The following is a 26,421-nucleotide window of genomic DNA, read 5'->3' as shown; positions in this document are numbered from 1 at the left end:
GTTGCGGAGCCCAGGCTCCGGACGCGCAGGCTCAGCGGCCATGGCTCACGGGCCCAGCCGCTCCGCGGCATGTGGGATCCTCCCCGACCGGGGCACGAACCCGCGTCCCCTGCATCGGCAGGCGGACTCTCAACCACTGCGCCACCAGGGAAGCCCCCCTATTTCTTACTTTTTAAATGCTGCTGTAGACCAGGTGATACCACTCTTTTATCTGTCAAAATGTGAGTCCATAATTATTAATAGAGTGGTTAAAATTTATGAGATTAGTTGTTGAAAGAAAATATAATTTATAAATAATTAATTGAATAATTTGTTGACATCAAGTTAATTGTAATAATTAATTGATTAGTTAATTGCAATCACTCACTATCCCAGAAGTCTCACAAACCGTCTCAAAGCATATTTACATAGCATGTAATGACCTTTGAGGATATTATTAGCTTGTATTTTTTTTAGGTGATACCTAACTATTTTTTAAAAGGTATGATCCCTCATTTTCAAAACCTGAAACTCAGGCAGTGATCCTACTGAGCTCCTGACAATCAATCCTAAACTGTTTCTGCATTCCGGTCTCACTTTTGAAAGGAACAGTGGATTTCTTTTCCCCTAATGGTTAACTTTGTTGATTTAGCCTGAGCCTTGGGATATAGTTGGGAAATTGTTGCTAACCTCACTTCTTCACCTTCAGAAAAGGGGTCAGGATTCCTTCAGAGAAAACACTTCTGTGGCCATGTAGGGTTAGGTAAATATACCATGCAAAAATAAACCAAAATGATGTCAGCAAGGCCCAAAGAGGATGAATCTATTCTAATACCAACTTAGTTGTTGAAGACTTCTTAGTGGTACTGTTCTAAATCTCTGTTTCTTACAAGAGGGTTCAAACAGTTCTGTTTATAATCATCTAAGGAAATATTTTTGCTTACACAGCTGCAGCCACTACTTGATTATAGAACATTATAAAAGAAATAAAATGTATGTGACCTACATTATAAAGTGTTTGCATATACTATCTCTATGGGTTATGTCACTGAAGCAATGTCCAGTTAGGGCAAAACTGGTATTAAAACATCGACTGTTAAATAAGTAAATGAATAAATGTTTTGCTTTATTTGTGCAGTTTATTTTGACCCGGGTAGTGGGTGTTGTATAGAAAAAGACTAATTGTTGATCATGAACCTCTGGGAGCTGTTGTAGCTGTCTTCTGCAAGGTTCTTCTTAAAGTGTGCATGTTAGGCTTTTGATGGTATTTTACTTAGAGAAAAATATGTAGTCTCTTTATTCTAACCCCTAGCTTTTCTGAACCGTCTACATTATGCTTACATTGTTTGAAAGTACACTGCAAGCCTTTCGAGTGAATTCTTTAAGTATTTCTTCTGTTCTGTTTTCAAATGTTAGTTCAACTGCCTGAATACTTTGCTGGGGTCCCTCTTTGCACATGACTGGCTTATGTTAAATGGTTGGAAGAGCATTGCTTTGTGCTTCTAGATGGATTACATTCCCATAACTAATTATCAATAACCGTTTTGTGCTTTAATGTTTATTTAATGGTCAGAAAGGCTTCCAGGTGACAGAGGTAAGCATTAGTAGGGCAAGTCTCCCAGCTGTGCAGTGGGAGTTAACCCTCTTTCATAGAACTTTAATTTATTTTAGCATTTGATGTTACATCAGGGTCATGATCTGACAGACTCCCATGCTGGCATCTTGATTTTAAAACCAGTGCATCATTACACAGGGATCTATGAAGGAGCATGATTCATTAACTGCGGGTAATTCTAAATTTCCAGCGAAGAGCTTAGGCAAGGCTTTGCAGTGCAGGCTTCTAAATAATAATTTCTCCCTGTTAAATTTTTTGAACGAAGAGATTAAACAGAATGATTACTGCGTTTCCTTCTAATTATTTGTCTGATTTCTCTTGGCATTACAGTGATATGCCAGTCTATCAAGATGAACTTATTCGTACATTCATCTATGCAATTTTGCATCCATCTATCTATGTATCTGTCTATCCATATACATCCATTTTTCATTAGACTTACTCTGTGTAACAGAGACTCTGAAGGATACAGAAGAAATGTTAAGATGATTTTCTGTCTTTAGGAGCTCTTGATATATTTGGCCAAATAAATATGCCACCAAATGTTAAATTAAAAAAACAATGTATGCTGATTTCCTTTTCTTTGATCGTTTTCTGGTTGTTGATTTTCTTCCTAATTTTTGATGAGGCTCATGTGTGGAAGGGTTTTCCACATATTGAAACGTACGTTGCAGCATGAATATATGATCACTGGTGGTGCTCTTAACCAAAACGTTATGGAAATACTTACAATCATTGCCTGGGCCAGTGATGCAGTTCTGTTTTACTCCATCTGTCATTGTGGCCGGATTGGAAAAGGCATCACCTGATCTGAAGTGAAGAGCCAAATTTGCTTCGTGCTTTTGGTATCCAGATTTCCTCATGTGGAATGCTACTGTGAAACTGAGGAAACTATTTATGAATCTGGATGTGCTTCTGTCTTTCTCTGTCTCTTGAATATGAAAAGAAGCAAATAGGTCAGGCTGCTACAGGAAGTTGTGTTTTGAAGTTGCCTGTGATTTTAGGTGTGGTCCACTGATAATGATGTTTAGGAACCTGCACAGGAAATTAGAGGCCAAATTCTCCTTGACAATACAGAGCAAAGGGAGGCCTTGCTTATTTACTCTGTCACTGAGCTTTTTGAGAAAGATGGCTATCATACATATTTACAGCTGAAGTTTAAAACTGGGCTTTTGATATATCTCTTTGGATGTCTTAAAATGCATTTCAGGACACAAAAATAAAACAGTTCTATTCTAAAGAATAGGAAGGACTGTGTTGTTCAGGAGATGTCATCAAAGAATCTTTCAGCAGAATTTTCCTTTTCTACTGAGAATTTCTATTTGAAACCTCCCAAGTTAAATTTATAACCAGATTGCCATTTACATGCATACTGTTGCCCAGCCTGAGAACCTTGAATCAGTATCTGGCTGTGTTTCCCTGCTTCCCCATCAGTGTCTGCTGTGTACTCTCTGGGATGGAGGTGCTAGTAAAATGCAGAAGAGTCAACAGTGTTAGAGTTTTTGTTCAGTGGTTAACCCTAATTCTGGGTGTACTCAGATTACACTTTGCAGGAAGACCTGATTTGGCTTTGTTGTTAGATAACCCAGAGACCAATGGGCTTGCAAATTTAGAGCATAAATTTTGCAGAAGCTGTCCATCAAACTTTGTGTTCACCTCTCCCATCTTTCAAATATGACCCTATTAATGTCATCTTAGATGTCACAAGTCTTCCCAGAAATTATAATATAGCAGTTGTGCCCCTTAACCTCGTGTGACAACTTTTTACCATGCTGATTGGAGTAGTGAGTTGTACAAGGCTTTTCCATGTGTCGTGGTTTGTGTAGGTCTGTAGATACTTGAAGAACAGTCACTTCAACGCTGGCAGCTAAGCCTTGGTTCTTAATGGAATACATGGATTGCTTATCATGAGTAAGTTCTAAATTAATAATAGCATTCTGAGTATTCGAAGAATTTCTTTTTTTTTGCGGTACGCGGGCCTCTCACTGTTGTGACCTCTCCCGTTGCGGAGCACAGGCTCCGGACGCACAGGCTCAGCGGCCATGGCTCGTGGGCCTAGTCGCTCCGCGGCATGTGAGATCCTCCTGGACCGGGGCACGAACCCGTGTCCCCTGCATCGGCAGGCGGACTCTCAACCACTGCGCCACCAGGGAAGCCCCGAAGAATTTCTGTTTAAATTTTTACCATGCTCATTTAGAGTTGGAGAAACTAAAGAAGAACGATGATTATAAAGGAAAACTGAAGATGAGAAGTGTAACAAAATTATAGTGTTTGAGCTTGCTCTTCTTTTGCTAATTCTGATTCATTACCAGAAATATAATTTTTATTTCTGCAATATGTTGCCTTAATATTCCTTACCAAATAATGCCATGGAGACTCACCCCACACCTTCATGGCCCTTTCTGATGTCTGCTTTTCTGTTTGTAAGTTCATACTTAGTTGTTGGATGGTAGTGGCTGTCACACTAGAGTTAGCTACACATCCCATTTATTCATGAAGAAAAGGTGATTGCCAACTTAATATAGAAAATTGTGTTGACAACCTTTTAACAGGAGAGTACTAAACAATTGATAAGACCCTCTGTATTTTAAAGTTTAAATTTGTTGTATTTGTTTAATTACAAAAAGAAACCCTGTTTTTTATAGAAACTTGGAAACTCAGAGAAGTGTAAAGAAGAAAACTAAAATCACCTTTAATCCTCTTATATGGAGATCGCACTATTTTGATTTATTTCTTACAGTCTTCTAATGTATGTGTGTGCAGTGATTTACAAATACATAGGCTAATTTAAACACCTGCTTTACAAATTAAATTAACATCACAATATATAGTTTTTTATCCTCCATTTTAAAACCTAATAATAAACTAGCATTAATGTGTATTATGAAAGTTTTTACTTTTTTATTTTAAAAACAATCAATGTGATAAATGTGTTTATGCATAAATCTTCTTAGGATAGGTAATTTCAACAGTTTTAAGGCTTTTGATACAAATTGCCAAAATGCTTCCTCAAAGTCTGAACCAATTTTTATTATTAATTTATATTAATTCTTATTTTACTTAAACTACACTCAAATTTACTTTATAGAAGTGAACAAAATATTTTCCTTTTTAACAGGAGAAATATTATTTTGTTATTATTTTTTATTTCTTAATGAGGATAAACATTGTTATGAGAATGCTTTTTTAAATTTTAGAAATAAGTTTTATTAGATTAAAAGGACGAACTATTAGTAAGTTTGTCTAACTGTAAAAAAAAAGTTTAATTATGTAATATCTTAGTGACCTCTGTAAAACTTCATATTTTGAGGGAAGTTTTGCCTCTGTGGAAAGGGGAGAAAGAATTTATTTGGGTATTAAGCAAAGTTGAGTGATTTGGCAGCCACAAATGTACAAAATTTCAAAAATTTCTCATTGAATTTGAACGTCTAACTAACTGATACATGAAATTTAGATTATAATATTGATACATTCTGTTTTTAAGACTGGGGGAAATCAGCGTCTTATTAAAGATTTTAAAACTATTATTTTCAATGTAGAAATTGTGAAAACACAAATTTGTTATCATTTAAGCTAAAATTAACTATTTTGCTTTTAAAAAACTCATTTGTGGAATATGAAAAAAGTAAAGTTTGTATAGCAATCCCAAGTAATGTTGACACTAATACATAATATTGCATTATCTCTTTGCCTTTTTCTGTTCAGGACATCCAGGCAGAAATTGATGCCCACAGTGACATATTTAAAAGCCTCGATGGAAACAGGCAGAAGATGGTAAAAGCTTTGGGAAATTCTGAAGAGGCTACTATGCTTCAGCATCGACTGGATGATATGAACCAGAGATGGAACGACTTAAAAGCAAAATCTGCCAGTATCAGGTCAGCATTGTCAGTATCAAAATAAAATAATGGGGGAGGAGGATTTTCATGATTTTTGTATATCAGGAAGGGAACAGGAAGCCTTACCAGCATGCTACTTCTTCAGAAATAGTTTAAGATTTAAATGCAAAGATTATTTTTTTTTAAAGTTACACTTTTAGCTCCATTTATGTCCACTTATTCCACTGCCCTCTGTCAACTGTTCCTGACTAGTCACAAATTTGCATATCGTATTTTAAACCTAATAATAGTAATGATGTTACCAATACCTGCTAGTTGTTGAGTGTTTACCTTAACCAAGTATTGTGTTAGGATCTTTACAAACATTTCTTTATTTAGTATTCAAAAAATCCTAGTGAGGTGAATAGTAAAATCCTTTCTTACATGAGGTGACAGAGGCTTAATGAATGTAAAGAACTTGACAAGATATTGAGCTAACAAGTGCCACACGAGGATTTGAATCTAGATCTTTCTGACTCTTGGCAATGAATGTGTTTTGCTTTGTCATGCAATTTGTATGTCCAATTTGAAGACGTACTTTTAGAAATTAGATATCACTTAGGGACACTAAAATGGATAAGTGATGATTCATGTCTCCATCTGGAGAAAGTAAAAAGTAAATAAGGATGAATTTGAGGATCAGGATTTGACTAAGAAAAGACATTGAAAAAACACCTACTGTGGCAGCTGTTAATATTATTACTGGGAGTTAAGAACATTTTAGAATTATGTTTACTAGATGGCGGATAATACGTAACTGGGTATGAGTTTAGTGGAAACTGACTAAGAACATGAATGTTGGTAGAAAGACTTGGATCTTGCACCTAGGTCAGTTTCTTAAATCTTAAAGTTCAGAAACGGTATGATGTATTGAAAAATGTACAACCTTAAACCAAATGGTCTTGAATTTGACTCTGATTTTACTATTTACTTACTGATCTTGGGCAAGTCACTTAGTCTCTCTGAGCCTTGGTTTTCTCATTTACAAAATCAAAATATAAATATTTAACCCACATGACTGCTGTGAAGATTGAATGGGGTAATCCGATAGTTCCTTAATCTATGTAATTTCTGTCTAATGTAGCATCTAGTTTATTTTTTCTTACATAAAGGGGTTCAGTGGATCTGCTTCAACTGGTTTCTGCATTTTATAGACTACTTCATGGAGAGCAGAAATCTTTCACGGATTATTTATTTACTGTGAATGAATTTTTAAAAAAATTTTCCTTCTGAAGAGAAATCCTGAAAGGTTTTTATTCTTCTGGGGCTCATAAAGCGATATTTGCACTTCTTTTTACCCTTAAAGAAGGGGGTAATGTAGCATGACTATGGAAACCTCTGTGTAAAAATCCTGTTGGACTTTATCAACCAACTACTCTTTTTTAGTTAGGAAAATTAGGGAGTATTGTATAGTGAGAGAATATACTTGTGATTGCTTAAAATTGAATTTTCAACTGGCCAGATCCCATTGGGTTTCACCTCTCTGTTCTCTATAAATATAAATAAATAAAAAGATTTAAAGTGTTCACATAGTAGAAAACATTCACTGAGGTTCTAACAAAACCAGCTAGTCTAACAAGCTAAAAGCCACGGGCCTGGCCCTGGTGAAGACTGTGTGCATGGTGCTGGAATTTTTTGAGTCTGGAGGATGAGTTCTTCAGGAAGGAGAATTTAATGAAGACAAAAAAAATCTTTGACCTTTCATGGCCTTTATTGCCTAAGCCTGTCAAGTCACATTTTTTTTTCTAACCTGGAAAGAAAGAACTCATAAACTATAGTTGGAATATTATCTAGTAAATAATGTTATTTTTAGAAGATGGGGGAATAAGCTTTTGCCAGTGGGATTCTGGATCAAGACAAATCATATATCCCAGTAAAATGTGTTAGTAATGTGATAATAAATTAAAATAATTTTTAGCCTCATTACTCATTTCTGGAGATTCAAGCATTTAATAAGAACTTACTTCTAGGTTTAAGGCATTGTGAATCATAAATAAGATATGGCCCCTACCCCTAGGGGGTTCACAGTTCTCTTCAGGCTAAGACGGGTCCAAAGGAGGAAGTGGTTACTTTCGCTTCAGATGATCATCAAAGGCTTCATGAAAGAGATGATTACTAAGCTGAGCCTTGAAAGATGTATAGTTTTCCCCAGATGGACTGGATGAGGACTGGAGAAAGATATCTAAGCAGGAGGCCAGAAATAACACTGTGTTTTCATGGAGTAGTTAAGAAGTTCAGTCTGACTGAGAAAAGAATTTGCTGATGATGTAGAGAGGAGAGACTCTGACTAGAGAAAAAGGTGAGGAGGGAGGTAAGACACAAATCACGGAACACCTGTGTGCACCATGCTCCATTCCACTGGTAATGGAATTTGAAAATTTTTAGGTGGCATGATTAGACTTAAGCTTTGGAAATATCCCTCTCACACAACTATGGAGAGTGCATTATTAGATGAGCAAAGTTCTAAAGACAAGGAGAGCTGTGAAGAGACCCTTTCAGAGAAATACCCAAGAGTGGAATTGCTGGATCGTATGATAGTTCTATTTTTAATTTTTTGAAGTACCGTTAAACTGTTTTCCATAGTCGCTGCACCTATTGACATTCCCACCAGCAGTATACAGGGTTTCCCTTTTCTCCATGTCCTCACCAACACTTGTTATTTCTTGTCTTTTTGACCATAGCTATTCTGAAAGTTGTGAGGTGATATCTCATTGTGGATTTGATTAGCATTTTCCTGATGATTTTCCTCTATGTTGAGCATATTTTCATGTGCCTGTTGGACATCTGTATGTCTTCTTTGGAAAAATGCCTATCAGGTTCTCTGCCCATTTTTTAATCGGATTGTTTGTTTTTGTATTGAGCTGTATGAGTTCTTTATATATTGGGGGTATTAACCCCTTATGGGACATATCATAGGCAAATATCTTTTCCCATTCAGTAGATTACCTTTTCATTTTGTTGATGGTTTCCTTCTCTGTGCAAAAATTTTTTAGTTTGATTAGATCCCATTCCTTTATTTTTGCTTTTGTTACCTTTGCCTAAGGAGACAAATACAAATATATATATATATATATATATTTATATATTACTAAGACCAACAAAGAGTGTACTGCATAGATGTTTTCTTCTAGGAGTTTTATGTTTTCAGGTCTTACATTTAAGTCTTTAATCCATTTTGAGTTTATTTTTGTATACAGTGTGAGAAAATGGTCTAGTTTCATTTTTTCACTTGTAGCTGTCCAGTTTTCCCAACACTACTTATTGAAGAGAATGTCTTTTCCCCATTGTGTAGTCTTCCCTCTTTTGTTGTAGATTTAATTGACCATATGTGCATGGGCTTATTTCTGGGCTGTCTATTCTGTTCCATTGATCTATGCTTCTGTTTCTGTGCCAGTACCATACTATTTTGATTACAGTCGCTTTGGGTATTGAGACAAAGAAAATGAAAAACACTGCCTTGAAAAGATATATGCAACCCAGTGTTCATAGCACCATTATTTACAATAGCCATGACATGGAAACAGTCTGCAACTGTTTATCAACAGTTGAATGCATAAAGAAGATTTTATATATATATATATACATACATACAATGGAATATTTATATATATGCATATATATGTGTTTGTATGTATATATATGTGTTTGTTTGTATGTGTGTGTGTGTGTGTGTGTGTGTATTTATATATATATAATGGAATATTACTCAGCCATAAAAAAAAGAATGACATTTTACCATTTGTGACAGCATGGATGGACCTGGAGGGTATTATACTTACTGAAATAAGTAAGACAAAGGCAAATACTGTATGTTTTCACTTACATGTGGAATCTAGAAAATTAAACAACTGAACAAATATAACAAAACAGAAACAGACTCACAGATACAGAGAACAAACTAGCGGTTACCAGAGGGGAGTGGGGGAGGGGCAACATAGGTGAAGGGAATTAAGGTATAAAACAAATAAGTTTCAAGGATGCAATGTACAGAACAGGGAATATAGTCCATATTTTATAATAACTGTATGGAGTGTAATCAATAAAAATATTGAATCACTATGTTGTACACCTGACACTAATGTTATATGTCAATTATATCGCAATTTAAAAAAGATAAAATGGTTTATTATTCTTAGTAATGGGCCCTCATATAGTAAGCACACCTCAGAGAGAAGTGGTACAGGGTGCATTTAATACGCTGGAGCTAGACTGCCTAGTAAGTTTAAACACTAGTTTTGTTCCTTGGCAGCTGTGACCCTGCGGGGAGGTTACTTGGCCAATATGTATTTCCTCCTGTGCAAAATAGGGATAATAGGAGTAACTTCCTCATAGAGTCATCAGGAATAGTTGATTTAATTAGCCTTTATAAAGTACCTAAAACAGTGGCACATGGTAAGCACTAAATAATTGTTAACTATTATTATTACTCTCATTGATTACCATTATGTTTGGAACTAATTAGTTCAAAAGACATAGAAATTGTCCCTACCCCGTCTTGTTTCTTAGTCACTAATATTGGGAATTTCTGAGAAGGTCCCCAACAAGTAGCATCCCTCTTTCCTGGCTGGATTCAGAAGAAATAGGAAACAAACGTAAGGACAAGTGAGAACAGCAGTGTCATGTTAATTACTGACAGACGCTAAGCTGGAGGAGGTGCTTAGAGTGAGAGCTAAATGGGGCTGTTAACCGGACTCCAGAAGCAGGCAGAATTCCCAGCAGTCACTGGACAATGTGGCCTCTCATGTGGGAAACCCTGCGTGGAAGAGTAGAAAAGAGCTCAGTCTCTGCAGGCTTGTTCTCAAAAGGGAAGAGTGGGCTGAGCTCACTAGATCCAGTTATTCCCCAAATCTACAAATCAGATTCCTCACTCTACCTCTACAGGGACAGAGAGAGTGAAAGGGTGGAGAAGAGGCCAGGAATGTACTTCGTGAGAAAACCCCTTCCCAAGGAGCTGGGGCGTGGAGGTGCTCTCATTAACAAAAACGTGGAGTAACTTCCCCCACAGCCAGCTGCCTCCTTCAGTTCTTACTGAAAATGTTGCTTGCTGAGCACACTATGAATTCCTGTTCTTCTGTTCTTTCCTCTCATTCCTTTAAAGTATAGTCTACATTTGCACTGGCTTCTACTGTGAACAAATTCTCCTATGTCTTTAACATTTGTTTAAACTCTCCCATCACTCTTCTCTATAATTGAAAGTTGACTGTCCCCTTAATTGCCTGCTTTACTTGAAACGCTCTTTAATAGAGTTCAGTTTTCCCATTTTCCTCACCTGGCAGTCAACAGGAACATTCTGAATATTTAACAACCACTATGGACACCAAGTAGAATGCTAGCCATAAACTCCCAGTATGGCGCCAGCAGACGCTGGCTGAACAGCGGCCCTGCGCACAGGGATAAGAGGGAAAGTTGGCAGCCTCATTGCTATTGCTTAAGCCTTGCTTCTCCATCTCTCAACAACTTGTCGTTAGAAGTGGATACACCTATTATTTTACCTTCTCGTCATCTTATTCCTGCTTCCTCCTGATGTATAGGACACTCTTCTACTTTACTCATTGATTTGAGCATCTGACTTCCTTTTTATTCTGTGCCTTTTCCTCACTTATCATCCTTGGTGTCGATGTCTCTGTTGATAACTCTGTATATTTTGACTTCTCAGTTTCTTCTTACTTTATCTCTAAATGCTTTTATCCCTATTTTGCTTCCAAGCCCCATAGATCTGCCCAGACCTAGGACTTAGTTAACATCCCATGTTATCTTGGCATCCCTGGGATGATCAATCTCAGGAGACCAGGGGCAAATCGTTTTCAGAGCACACATTTTATTTTTTTACATCCCACCTGGCCATGCATATCTGAGTGCCATTGATTTTGCCATGTTAGTTGGAGAAGAGCCCTCTGTTGTAGCAAGTCAGGATTGTTTAGAACGTCATCAGGAAAACAACTCTCCTTCACATTAAAGTTATGGATTTTATGAAGAGGCCCTTCCTTCATTAGCTTTATATATACCAGGGCCATCTATATACTATCCCCTAACTTTGTAGTTTTATTCTGTATATATAATTTGTCTACAATATTCTAACTAGATTGTTTAAAAATGCACATCCTATAATATTTTCAACTGAGGAATTCCTAGCTTTCTTTTTATTTTTCCTTCATCTTCCCGAACCTACACATCTTTCTCCTTATCTTTAGTTACTTAAACCCTTCCACTTTTCAGACTTCATCAACCCCATCTACCCAGCTTGGATTTCATTATAAACCATTTCAGTAATGTCAGGACCTTGAAATTCCTCTCCCCCTTGAAATTCCTGTCTGCTTTTCCAATCGCTGATGCTCTGATAACCATACCCTCCCTATCCCCTGATCTAAATTCTGGGCTTCCTACTGTTGCACTGGAAAGTGATAAATGATAACATTTCTTCAACTGTAACTTGACAGTTTCTACTTAGAATTGCTGTTGCAATTCTGAATGATTTTCTATCATAATCACCACTATCCCTAACTCTTAAAGCTTTCGATTCCTCATTGGCTCCCACAACCTCTCGAAATCTCCCTCTCTGCATGCAGCCTTGCTTCATTCTTTTCTGAGAATAAGACCATCAGATAGATGTCCCTTCTGTGCATTCTGTATTTCAAATTGTGCTTTCATTGTGCTACAATCAGTATTGTCATGGCCGGGAATATTTGCTGCAATTTATCATCATTTTTAGAAAAGAGACTATCTGTCAAAGATCATAATAACAGCTAATATTTACTGAACATTCACTGTGTCTACATGAAATGCTTGATGTTACCTCCATTGACCACGGTGTGATCATTGGAACTACGGAATTACATGTGACTCAAAGCCTTGGGTTAATATCTTAAGTACTATTTTCCAGTCTTTTCGGATAACTTTTTTATTTTTTATTTATTTATATTTTTGGCTGCGTTGGGTCTTAATTGCAGCACGCAGGATTTTTGTTGAGGCTTGTGGGATCTTTCACTGCGGCGTGTGGGCTTCTCTCTAGTTGTGGCGTGCAGGCTCTGTAGTTTTGGCGTAAGGGTTCCAGAGCACACAGGCTCTCTCTTTAAGGTGCATGAGCTCAGTAGCTGTGGCATGCGGGCTTAGTTGCCCCATGGCATGTGGGATCCCAGTTCCCTGACCAGGGATCGAACCCGTGTCCCCTGCATTGGAAGGCGGATTCTTTACCACTGGACCACCAGGGAAGTCCCTTTTCGGATAACTTTGATCACGCTTTTAAAATACGGAAATCTAATTTACTAGCTATTCTTTTGCAATCAAAAAACAATACATACAAGTCTGTATTCCACTTAGATCGATATAAGCAAAGATAGTTAGTGATTTGAAACCTGAGCTAGAAGATAGGCTCTTAGGAACTTTTAACAATGTTTTTTACTCCCTGGAAAAATGTGAATTGGAAATTACTAATAAATTCAGTAACGTGAAGGCCATGGCTTAAACTTATATGTTAAATTTGTATAATTTAGGATTATGTTAATTAAATATCCACTTATCAGCTTAATGTTCAATATGTTAATGTTTAATATGGATCCTTATTAACTTACGGTTTCAAAGGCCAGTGAAATTCTCAAATCTAATGAAAACAGCGTTCAAAGATAAAATTCTATCTTCCCTTTCTTTTATGAGCCTCTTAAAGATTCAGAGCACCTTTTTAGAGGCCCTTAGAGGAGATTAACCTTTAACATCATCATTACAACTAACGTTATCACACTTTTACAATGTCATTGACACCAGTTTTAACTTTAGGTAGTCGATTTTGCTAACCATATTGTAAAACTTATAAAATTTTTTTTCTCAAATCTCATAGAGGAAAATTCTGCAGCTTTCCTTCTTGTTTTCCTCTGGCTCAGTGCTTTTCGGTGGAACTTTCTACAATGATGGAAATGTTCTGTGTCTGCACTGTTCGGTACAGTAACCACTAGCCATATGTGGCATGTTGAGCAGTTGAAATGCGGCTAGTGCAACTGGTGAACTGAATTTCCCATTTTACTTATTTTAGTTAACTGAAGCTTTAAATTGAAATAGGCACATATTGCTGGTGGCTACAATATTGGAAGCACAGTTTTGGTGTTCTTTTCAGAACAGAATGAATTCTGAGGACTCTTTTTTTCTCCTAGTCAGTCTTAATTCCTTTTCTGGGAGCAGAAATAATCCCCTTTTAATGTTACCGGTTATTCTTGCACTAATGAAGGTATTTTCTTTCACTATAACTCAATTTGTAATCTATGGGTTTTACCATAAAAGAAAAGTTTCTTTGTAGTAAGAATGCCAACGTGGGTATTTAATTCTGTGCATTACTTCCTTACACAATAGGGGATAGTATATCTTTACTCCTCTTAATTTGAGTCATCAAATTCTTTGGCAGACCTACTACTTTTCAAATGTATCTTTGCTTGTCTACAAATATACCTTGGCAGTTTCTATCTGCCCTCTTAAGTGCTGTCCAGGATTAAAGCAACATATTGGAAAGAGATTAGAATTTAGTGTGGATTCCAGATTCTCACCATGGCTTCCTGAGCAAGTTTCTTCCTTCTCTGAGCTGTAGTTGCCTCAGAGAGTTGTTGTGAGGTTTCCTATCTCAGAGTATATTTGGTTTACTTGTCTTCCTCCTAACTTGACCCTAGAACCTTCTATTTCTGAACCGGTATAGTGCCTGATATCAGAGTGGGTGCTCCATAGATATTTGACTTTATTGAAAAAATGAAAAACTGTATTTTATTTTAATAAATGCTCCTCTTACTCATTCACACTGTTTGCTCTCTTTTTTTGTATCTGTACTTTGGGAGAAGGGATAAAAACTTCTTTGAAGAAACATGAAAGGTAGAGGCTTTTGGTGATTTAAGATAGATATTAATATTAATACATAGTTTTCCCCATAGTTCCTTTTCTACAATATTTAAATGATGAGGTGCCATTATTATGGATGTTTATGTTCAAAAATGTTTTCATATTATAGTTTTAAAAATAACTGGTCATTTAAAAATGTTTAGAGAGTTGTAAAATAGATGACTCAATCTAAAAAGAATTAACTTGTGTGAAGCATTTTCTGAAGTAGACATAACCCTGAGTTGCTAATACATGCAATGAAAGTATCTATTGCTTTGCACATGTCAGGTACCCAAAGAATGAACTGAAGCAGATGAGAGGATAATAAAGTCTATTATCCAAAATGTGAGTGCCCCACAGATATGTGTTAGTTAAAGAAATGTTTTAAGTGGAGATTCTGAAAACATGACTGATGACTGGTTAACTGTAATCTTGGGGAAATATAAGCCTCAGAATGTTTCAAGTAAAATTGAAAAAGTACAACTATACCAAACACAAATGTAAGGTTTCTTTTTGCAAAGCATTCAACCCAGTGCCCAAGAAAAGGCTTTCATCTTGAAGGATGAAAGAATTAAATTGAAACTAGGACACTGAAGGCTACTACAGAAGCATGCTTTTATTTGGGCATATGGTAGTAATCCACCAAACACATATTTATAATCTATCGGAGAATAACCAGAACAGATTTTCCAGGGAGAGATTCTGTCACATCAGTTTGCTTTTTACTATGGAGAAAGAAAGATATAGAGAAGCACATAGACCAATGTTATCTTTTTAATTTCAAAGTCACTTTAGTATCGCGCTTAAAAGAGTATTTCCTGCATCTTTATAAATAATTCTTCAGGTGCTGAATGCCATAGATGTCAATGATCAATTTCATTATTTCTGTGCAGTCAAAAAGTAAACTGCATTGGAAAAGACATTATCATGTTCTTCAATACAGTGAGTCTGTAACTAGATGTCATAGGAATGTAATGTCTGGTTTGGTTATTGATTAAAGAGTTAAACTATAGACATTGAAGATGCAGGATCAAATAATCTAAAATAAGAGGTCAGGGTGTGTGCATAAGTGTTTTGCACACAAAGACACTCAAGCACTTCTTGATTGACTAAGGACTTCTGATTTCTAGCTGTTATTTATTTATTTATCAATATTTATTATTTTTAAATATTTATTTATTTATTGGCTGCATTGGGTCTTTGTTGCTGCGCGTGTACTTTTCTCTAGTTGCGGTGAGCGGGGTCTGCTCTTCATTGCGGTGTGCAGGCTTCTCATTGTGGTGGCTTCTCTTGTTGCAGAGCACGGGCTCTAGGGTGCAGGCTTCAGTAGTTGTGGCGCATGGGCTCAGTAGTTGTGCTCGCGGGCTCTAGACCGCAGGCTCAGTAGTTGTGGTGCACAGGCTTAGTTGCTCCACGGCATGTGGAATCTTTCTGGACCAGGGATCGAGCCCATGTCCCCTGCATTGGCAGGCGGATTCTTAACCACTGCGCCACCAGGGAAGTCCAGTATTTATTTTTTGGATTTAAAAATACTGGAAAGAAATTGTACCAACTCAGTCAAATATACTGAGGACAAAATGCTTTGTAACTGGCAGAGAGAGTTTTCAGTTAATATACTTGAAATTATTTAGTTCTGTTCTTTGCCAAGTAAAAGTATTGTTTATCAGGGACATATTTGGCCTAAAATTAATCAGTATGAACACAGAAAAGCTGGCCCTCAAACAGAATCAGGATCTCATTAAAGCATAAGATTGTAATGTGAGGTCAATCATAGCACCTGTAGAATGAACAGAAAAGGCTGTAAATACAAGAGAATAAAATAGACTTTCAAATTATAATTATGATACCTCAAACTTTTTTCTGTACTCCTAACTTTAAAAAAATTATTTCGTACCTAGCTTTTTTGAATAAGACATAGAATTTTCTAGTTTGAATAGTTCATTTTATATTAACCAGCTGACAATGGAACTATAAATGGATTGCTGGAAAGTTGGTCTTTTGTGTGTGACAGAATGCATGTTCATGGTATTTTAGAGATATGCAGAACTCCCATTTTTTTCTTTTAGCCAAGAATATTGGCTGATAGACTATGGTCATTGTTTTACGAATTAGAGATGAACTAGAGATCAGAGATACATAGTTGTTCTTCTGAAAAACATTATGAACTTTTAAACAAGACTTATGATATTGTTGAATATCCACTGCTGGGACTACCACCTAATGTGATCAATAGGGAAATATTTGTTTGAATGAACTATAGCAGAGCTATTGGCTTTGAGACAAAGATTCAAGTAGGTCAGATGTCCAAAAAGGAAATTACTGATAGGTCTGAGGGGCAGTAGTTGCTGTGCTTGGTTGATTTGTTTCATATCACTCAGTAAAGGAGCAATTTTGTGGAAGTGGGGATCATAAGCCAATGTTAAGGTGAACGTTGTGGTATGAGAGGATGTGAAACATGGTCAACAGAGATTTCTTGTACCTGGGGTTGCCCCAAATGAGTCATCTTTTGCTATCATAAATCTTTAGTCTTTGGAAGCTGTTATGTAACAAGGCTTTTGTCTGTCTACGTCAGCCTTGCCGCTTTCATTCTGAAAGGTCATGGACAGTCAAGGTAATTCCATTTCATGCAGTTTAGCATGTAAGTCCACATTCATGGCCTGTCCACTGGGGTGATGCAAAATTGAGGAAACACTGATAAGTCTCTCGAGTTGTTTTTGACGGACTTATCTTTTTAAATCCAACTCGTGTGGTGTGGGCTTGAGGCAGGGCTTTCTCCAAGGCTTTGGGCTTTCTCCAAGGCTCTAGCAGGAGCAACTAGCAAATTTGTCTTTTATTTACTTTTCTATTTTCAAAGGCTTTATTCTTATTGAAGCCTTCATCACATAAAAAATGTTTTTCCTAAACATAGTTCCTTAATTAGGAAGTTCATAATTTAAGAACCTGAAGATACTTTTCTGTGCTAAAAACAGAAGTTATTATTGAAACAAAGACCTCATCTTTGAAGCAGAGTATAAAGTACTGCAGTGATTTCTGCTCAGTTGTTTTCTATTCATAACATTTGTCACTGGACGTCAGTCAGCCATAAGCCAAATAGTGTTCTGTCCAAGTAATCCTTTATTGTTTTTCAACTTTTTGAGATAAATGTTGGTGATGTTCTGCTTTCAGTAATTTATTTGAATACAAGAGAAATCAAGACATTAGTAATTTTCCCCCCTCAAATTAGCTTTTTTGGAAAGAAAAATCGTACAAGCCTGTTGCATATACTCAATTAGTACAAAAATATATAAAAATTAAGCGTTTATCGTGTTCTCAGTAGTAACTGCATCTGGTGTGTATCTTTCTAAAAATTTTATATGCATATGATTTCTTCTCTCTATCCCTCTCTTTGTATATATAGATGAAATGAGAAAAAAGTTACATTGAATGTGCATATATACTATACATAAACTACTGAAACTTGCTTAAATAATTTTACATTATATCATGGACATTCTTCTTGAGAGCCTCATATTGATGCCTTTGTGGTGTGGAGGTGTATGTTTTAACTTTTGACAGGTATTACCAACATATCCTTAATATTCTAGCTTATTCGAAATAACTGTTACTTACAGGAAATATATATTCTTTTTACAAAGTTTCAGCCTCCTTCTTAGCCGTGAGCATTAGTTGGCTGTACATGATTATTAGGCTAAAGGAAGGTACATAATTTTTTGGATGCGTTTCAAATGTCTAAATGTGGTCAGCATTATCTCTTCACAGGGCTCATTTGGAGGCCAGTGCTGAGAAGTGGAACAGGTTGCTGACGTCTTTAGAAGAACTGATCAAATGGCTGAATATGAAAGATGAAGAGCTTAGAAAACAAATGCCTATTGGAGGGGATGTCCCAGCCTTACAACTCCAGTATGATCATTGTAAAGTAAGTTGATCACGTACGGTGGGTTCCTTTTTTTCATTCATTTTGATTTTGGTGAAGTAAGTACTCAAAATAAAATAAATATGTGAGTGGAACCAATTATGACAGGTTTTTTCCCCCTCTGTTCCTGATTATCAGTATTTAGGCATTTTATTCAAATTGCATGCATCGCTCCCTTTTTTTTCAAATTAAGTTTTCTCTTCATATTTAACTGAAGGTTTTTTCAAACGTTGCAGGTATCTAAAGCACTATATTGCTTTTAGCTGATCATGAAATTTATCTATTTCTAATAGATTTTAAAATATTAATATATTGGGGGAAATTTTACTGTAAGTTAATCTTAAATTCAGAAGTTATAGAGTCATAAAGAATTATATACTATCTTGTTTTACTAAATGAAAGTAGTAAAAATAAGGACTTGTAGTAGTAAGAAAATAGAATAGATATAAATCTGAAAGCAAATGAAGACCATTGTATTTAAGATCATTCTATGGGTTTTGGGGTTTTTTTCTGTCTGGACTTAGACCCTTTTTTGTCACATTTTTATTCTGCTCCAATATCTATCTCTATGCAAATTTGTACTTTTACTCTGAAAAGCAGATACACTGAATGTTATCAACTGACATGTTAATTCTTATAACCTTGTATTATTTAAATTCTTTGCCTCATTAACTTTGCATTCATTTATATAATATATCTTCATACCCATTTTCTCATATATCACATATCACCTTGTTTTGTTATATTTTTTCCTCTTCACATGCAATTCTAAATCTGTACATTTTAATGTGAAAGTGACAAATGCTAACACGTGCTTCTTCTAAAGGAAGACATCCTCTATATTATAAGTTGCTTCAATACAGAATGATAAGACCTTGAAATTTATCTTATTTTGAAGGCTTGTGACCAGGTTATTCAAAGTTACCATTTGGGTAAATTTTCTCTTTGTACTTGAAAAGAGAATATGATAGAGAAATAGCTCTAAGATTAAAATAAAAAAGGAAGACACTGTTGGTATGTAATATGCAAAAAAGAATAATGATGATAGAAGATTTAAAGTTACTGATGTAAGAAAATCAATTTCTCCTTACTTTTTTCAGTTTTCCCTTCTATTAATAATTATATACACTTTTTGAGGATTCAGGTATTAGTGATGAAGTAGAATAATACAAAGCTCTTCTAATAGAAGTGCTTTGTTAAGGAATACAATGCACTTGTGACCGTATGCTACCATTTTGATTAAAACTGAAATCTTGAGGTAGGAAATGATTGTCCACTTCTAGCTTTAACAAGTAGAGTGCACATCGACACTTCCAGTATGTGCTGGCCATGTTCTAACTCCTGCTCCCACCAAGGTTACCCTGTTTTAGATTGTGTTTTGTTCTGTCTTAGGGTGCAGTTGCTCTGCTTCAACCCTTTGGACGCAGGCATTTAGATAATAAAGATAATATTGATAATGATGCTGATGGTTATGTCAGTTCATTCATTCAGCAAGTATCTGAGTGCCTAATATGCATCAGGCACTATTCTAGGCGCTGGTGAATCAACAAATGAACATAAGTTCTTGCCTGGTTCTGAGCAATACAGACATCAGACCAATAAGCAATAAATATATAATATGTCCCATGGTAGTAAGTGCCATGAAAAAAGTAAAGCAAGGTCGAGGAGAGAGAGAGAGGAAGGGGCTAGTATAGGCAGCAGAAGTGTTATTTTATGTGGAGAAGCTTAGGAAAGTGCCGTAAGTGGGGTGATTTTCAAATAGAGACCTGAAGTTCAGGAGTTCAGGAATGTATTTCAGTAATCCAAGTGGGAGATGGTAATGACTTGGACAAGGATATCCCAGTGGAGATAGTAAGAAGTAACTGATTTCTGAATATATTTGGATTTAACAACAGGATTTGCTTATGGATTAGATGCATGGGCTGGGAGAAAAAGGGAAGAGATGTAGTGTCAGGAGTCAAAGATTTTTGGACAAAGCAAATGCATTCAGAGAGATGTGGGAAACTGCTGGATGAGCAGTCTAGGGAGGAAATTTAAGAGGGTTTTTTCTGACATTTTAAGCTTAAGATGCTTATTAGGCAGTTAGATATACAAGTCTGATGTTGAGGGAAAGGTCAACAAATCAAAATTATCAGCATATATATCAGCCGTGGAATTGGATGAGATGATCCAGGGAGTCAAGAATTCCAAGACATGAGCCCTGAGGCACCCTACCTTTAAAGGTTGGGAAGATGAGGAGACTGAAAAGGCAGAGCCAGAGGGTAGAAGAGCCAAGAGAGAACAGAGTCTAGGATACCAAAGGCAGAAAGTATTTAATAAAGGAGGGTGTAATCACGGGGATCAAATATTGCTGAGAGGCAGAATGAGATGAGAACAGAAAAGTGACTATCTGTAGACAGTCTTGTTGACCTTGACAAGAGTCATTTCAGTGGTGTGGTGAAGTTGGAAACCTGATTGGTGTAGATTCAAGAAAGAATATGAGCAGAAGAAGTATAGAGAGCCCTTTCAAGAATTTTTACAACAAAGGAAACAAAGAAATGAAACAGTAGCTGGAGGGAGAACGTGAGGTCAAGTAATGGTTTTGTAAAGATGGAGAATAATTCAACATGTTTTTATGATGATGGGAATGATCCTGTAAAGCAGGAAAAGTCAGTGACGCAGGAGGGAGGGTACCATGTAGGAACAGTGATAGGGTGGGATCTAGTGCACAAGTGGAACCATTTGTATTAGGTAGAAGAGCTCATCCAGTTTAACAGGAAGAAATGTGGAATATATGGGTACAGATGAAGGTAGATTGGTACATGTGGGTGTGGGAACATATAGATGTTCTGTTTCTATTGTCTCTGTTTTCTCAGTGAAATAAGATGAAAGGTCAACAACTGAATATAAGAAGAGGGAAGAAGATGTGGACATCTGAGGAGAGAGGAGGTAGAAAATGTAGTGTAAAAGTGGGTGCATCAATAAACTAGGAAATATACCAAGACCACAGGGCAGCATAACAGGCCGACCTGGAGTCAGTGCTCATGAACTTAAGGTGAGAGCAGCCAGTGTGAATGTTTTTCTTCATCCATGTTTAGTTGCTCCAGTGAAGGTGAGGAATTAATTGGAGAGCTGAACTGGAACAAGCAAATGTGATGGAGTAAGAGAGGGGCCAGGGAGTTACAGAAATACAAGGGGGTTGTATAATGAGTGCTCATGGGTTTGAAGCTGGTTAAGGGGAGATGTGAGGATATGGGAGATATGAGGGGCAGTAAAGCGGTGTTCAAAGTCAGCGCTTCGGGGGGCTGAAGAATTGTTCAAATTGGGAAACTGCGAGCAGTTTCCAGAAAACAGGTGGTGGTCAGAGAAGGGATGCTAAAATAGAATTTATGGAGGGGTGCATTTATGGTTTATGACAACATCCAGTGTCTTTTTGCTAAAATGAGCTGTGCGAGTTGGGTGGAGAATAAGGTCTTAGAGGAGAGCAGGTTGAGGAGCTGAGAGGCTGGGTAGTGCAAGGATTGTCTATGTGGCTAATAAAATCACCATGACCATGAGAGAGAGCAGATGTCAAAATGATGATGAAAGAAGGAAGGGTAATGGTGATATAGTTTAGAATTCTAATATAAAGATGATGTTTTCATATTCCATTAATCCTTTGAGTCTTAAAACTACTCAAAATCCCCTTGGTTGGGGATGGAGGAGGGGAATAGTGTAAGTTGGATATAGATTGTCCCTGCTTTCTAGATTTCTTGGTGCCTAGTTCGAGACTTTCTCAGGGTACTTCTTTATCACAATAGCTATCATTTAGCACTTTGTGCATGATCCAGACTACTGCTGAGGGATTTTTCTTATCAGTAAGTCAAGAGTTTCCATTTAACAGTCTGTACTTCTTTAACTTTCTGAGTTATGTATTAGATGGTTTATATGAATAGCCCAGATTTTCTGAGTATGTGTTCTTACTCACTGTTATATCCTCACTGGAAATAGTCCTTGTAGAGGTTTGTGTTGATTCTAGATTCTAGAACATATTTTATCATAGTCTGCCTTCCAATTTATCAATGATCCAAAACTATAAGTATTCTTAATATTATATATTATTAATGTTTGCCAAAAGCTTCATATTTAACTCTGAGAACTAAGCAGGCTAAGATGCTAGGAGATACAAATTATGGAATAGTGTTCAGAGTAAGTTTGTGGAGATGTGTATTAGTTTCCTAAGGCCACCGTAATGAAGCTCATAAACAGGTGCTTCAAACAACAGAAATTTATTTTCTCATAATTCCGGAGGCTAGAAGTTTGAAATCAAGTTGTAAGCAGGGTTGGTTTCTTGTAAGGGCCCTGTCCTTGGCTTGTAGATGGCCGTCTTCTCCCTGTGTCTTCACATGGTGTACCCTGTGTGGGTATCTGTGTCTTAAAACTGCTCAAAATACCCTCTTTTTATTAGGACCCCAGTCATATCGGATTAGGGCCCACCCTAATGAATGTCCTCGTTTTAACTTGATTACCTCTTTAAAAACCCTATCTCCAAATACAGTCCCATTCTGTCAAAAGTAACCTCCTTTCCCAACTGCCAAGAGTAATGTTTCTAATTGCTATAAATTATTACAAGAAGGGCGAATAGTTAGTACAATTAGGGTAATATTTAAAGATGTGACACCTACCTGTAGTAGTTTACCTTTCTTACTGAACTTCGCCAACTATAGGCATTGTATAGTCTAACTGTATTGGAACCTCAGCCTTGCTTATGTTCTAACCTAATTCTCTAATTTATCCTCAATCTTTTCTTAAAATCAAAATCCACTTGGGTGTACATGTGGTAGCTCTATGTTTCAGGCAAGATTTTTCTTTCCCATGTCCTTGGAGATATCTTTTCCCCTGGTCTTCAGATTTTTTTTATCAGGGAAAATCTTGTGTGTGTCTGTGTGTGTGTGCGAATGAGTGTGTACAACTTAGAATTGTCAATTATTAGGATTGAAAGGAGCCCAAGAAATAATTCAGTCTGATCCCCTTATTTATAGTGGAAGCAAATGAGAGGCATATGATTTAATGATATCTGAGTTATCCTTCCTCCTTCCTTCACTTCCAGCAAATACTTATCATTTACTTAGTGTGTCTGGCAGTTTCTAAGACACCAGAAGGACACAGGTACAGAAAACAGATGCAGTCCCTGTCCGCATGGAGCTTCCAGTCAGGGAGAGCCTATGTTTGTAGCTCTCAAACTTACAGTTCCTGTGTCTTCTCTGTGCTATGAGAAATCATTGCCAACAAGGTTTGTGGCTGAGCTGTGAACTGCACATTGCTGCCCCAAGTCTCTGGTTGTCTGCCTAACCACCCATTTCTCTAATCCCCTACTTTGGTCCCTTGGTTATATAATTCAGGCATGTTTTCAGTTCGTGTGCACATTTATTACCAATCTTTTTTCCTTAAGGGATTATAGAATTCTCTTCAATTATAACATTATGATGTAGCTTTAAACAGAACATAAAATAATTTTTAAACTAATTTTTTCACAGATACGTTTAGCATTAAATGTAGCTTTTAGTCTTTTTCTTTTCATTTTTTCTATTATTACAAACTTTGTAATTTTTTTCTGACTTCTTGGTATTTAAGTCTCTGTCATAATAAATTTAAAAAAATCTTTTTAACATCAGAGAACTCTTGCCTTATGACTTAAAAGTATATACGTAGTTAGAACAATCAAAATCAACCCTTAAGTGGTTTGATACTAATATTAGGCAAGATATTTTGTTCTCTAAAATTTTCCCATAGAAAGAGGGGACCTTGTATTTGATTTCAAAATCATTCTCTCATTTTACAGGTGGCTGTCTGACTTACTTAATTTTGAACCACACACTACTATTTAGGGAAGTTGAATTAATTTGACATAATCTCTGCAAGCTCAATTAGAATATCTTGAGATTACTAGATGGATTTCTTTTTAAATACGAGGCAAAGAAGTTTAACTCTGATTTGTTAATTATTCCAGGAGATATGATCACATAAATGCAAGTCTTGAATATTGTTGAACACAAATCTTTTAAAGATCAATTTAGAAAGAGATACCATATGTTCTTCTGCTATGGACAAGACAAATACACATCTACCAGATACATCTGAAAACCACCTGTGCTGATGTTATACTTAATTAACACTTAAGTTTTACATTAAAATTTTCAGTGATGTTGTTATATACAAACCAAAAAACAAGTCTATGTCTCAGAACCTTAGGTGGACGTGGGGGTACTACGTGCTGGGAAACTGTTAGGCGACTCAAAAGTTGCTTCCAGTGATGTCAAAATCTGATGTCAAGGAGTCATATGAAGAATTTGAAGAAAATAATTATAAGTAGACATCTGACTATTTAACGCATATCCTCAGCAGTGTATGTATTCAAGTTCACTGAAAACTTTTCTTTGGCTCTTCTCACTTGGATAGTGGTGTATTATTCTCTAGTCTAGGCACCTTATGTTGGCCCTGTCTGTACAGAGTGATTGAACCTAGCACATGGGCTTAGGTAGATCTGATTTCAATTCCCACCCGCCCCGCCTCCACACACTAGCCCTATAAACTAGGCTTTGGGGCATATTCTCCAATCTCTGCTATCCTGTTTCTGACAATCACTATGTATAAACCACTTAGCAGGGTACAAATAGTAAGCATTCAATAAGCAATAGCTGTTTGGGGTTATTCTTTAAACCAGGACTTATTTTATAGTATATTTTAAATTTTAGTTGCTCTGTGTCTGCATTGTGTATTTTTCCTTAGATTCACTATGTTTGGGCGCTATAAGTTTTGACATCGTAACATACACTTGTTGTGTTAGCCTATTGGTGCCTTAAAAAAACTTAGACTCCTCAAATAATTGGATGAAGCCATTGAAGCAACAATATTTTTGAGAATTTATATGGGATAAGATATGAGCCTAGAGACTGGAAGGTGATTTATGTCTTGTTCTTAATAAAAGAAAACAGCTTATCATGGAAAGGCCAAACCCATAAGACACTTCTGCATGCACTGCCTTTAGTTAACTTATTAATGGCTAATAGGCAAATTATATATGTTTAGCCCTGAATCTAATTATCTTGAAAGGCAATATTTGAATGTTTATAAGTAAAAGAACACAAATAGTATACATTATCTTACATTTGCATCTCTTTACCCTGGATCCAGTCTGCTTGCACCATCTACAGATGGTTAAGAGACTCTGGTATCTCAGATACAGGTGTTCAGTCACCTCAGATACAAAGGGGTTGGTTTATGGGAACTCATATATTCTCAAAGTTTTCTGAGTCCCACATATATTTCTATACTCTAGTCCTTTATATGTACATCAGTGATTTAATGACACTTTTTCATAACCTTTCTTTGATAATGGCAGTGCAAGTCATTTCATCGTCTATCCATCCATCCATCCACCCCCACTGTTCACGGAATGACTTATATGTTGAATTGATGCTGAATATACAGAGAGCAATAAGGCACAGCCTCTACTCCAGTGACATATTTTAGTCATTCCTCTACCTAAACGCTCTATGCTTGTGACTGTATCCAGAGGAATACTATACATTTAAATGTTTAGGTGATGGCTCTGAGACTTCAAGGTCAGAGGTACTGTAAGGTCATACTTCAAAGCACCTCATCCGCTCAAACACCTAATAATTATAGATAAAATGTAAAAAACAGAAAATCAAGCATGGCAAAATTGGGCTCCAAAATACAACAAACATTCCGTAGACCAGAAACAAATCAGAAAAGCAAAGTAGTTAATAGGGTTGATGCTTCTTGAAAAATGTAGCAGTCCTAGGCAATGAGCAAGCAGAAAGCCCCACAGCAAAGGCTCAGCTCAAAAATCTATATTATACAGTGAAGTGGGTGACTCACGGATTGGCATCTTTCCCTTCTGTTATGTAAATGTTCCAGGAACTGATATTATGAAACATCAATATATTTTGGACCGTTAATTAAATACCTCTACTTTCTTGGATGTTTAAACCAGTGACTCAGAACATTAATAGATTTTCAGCAACAACCATAATAGATACTTTGTTCAATGTTTTAACAACCCATCACATAGGCAGACTTGTTAAATCATAATCATAATCATAAGTCAAAGTGCCTTGATGGTTAAGTGTTTGGCGTGAGACCTGGTCCACAGTAAATAGTCAGTAAATGGTGGCTAGTCTCATCTCACATAATCTCATCTC

General features: G+C 36.5%; 1 protein-coding gene across 10 annotated transcripts in view; it reads left to right on the top strand.

Annotated features, from left to right (window-relative positions):
* Positions 1 to 26,421, top strand: part of UTRN (utrophin) — a 517,905-nt gene that overhangs the window by 357,706 nt on the left and 133,778 nt on the right. For all 10 annotated transcript variants that reach the window (XM_055087454.1, XM_024122697.3, XM_024122701.3 and 7 more), the window contains 2 exons: positions 5,300 to 5,472; positions 18,082 to 18,238. In XM_055087454.1, coding sequence (XP_054943429.1) covers positions 5,300 to 5,472; positions 18,082 to 18,238 — 330 coding nt within the window. The remainder of the gene's footprint in view (positions 1 to 5,299; positions 5,473 to 18,081; positions 18,239 to 26,421) is intronic.

The sequence above is a fragment of the Physeter macrocephalus genome, chromosome 10 (genome assembly GCF_002837175.3).
Source record: "Physeter macrocephalus isolate SW-GA chromosome 10, ASM283717v5, whole genome shotgun sequence".
NCBI classification, from domain to species: domain Eukaryota; kingdom Metazoa; phylum Chordata; class Mammalia; order Artiodactyla; family Physeteridae; genus Physeter; species Physeter macrocephalus.
The sequence above is the reverse complement of the archived record's forward strand: the minus strand, read 5'-3'. Positions and strand labels throughout refer to the sequence as shown.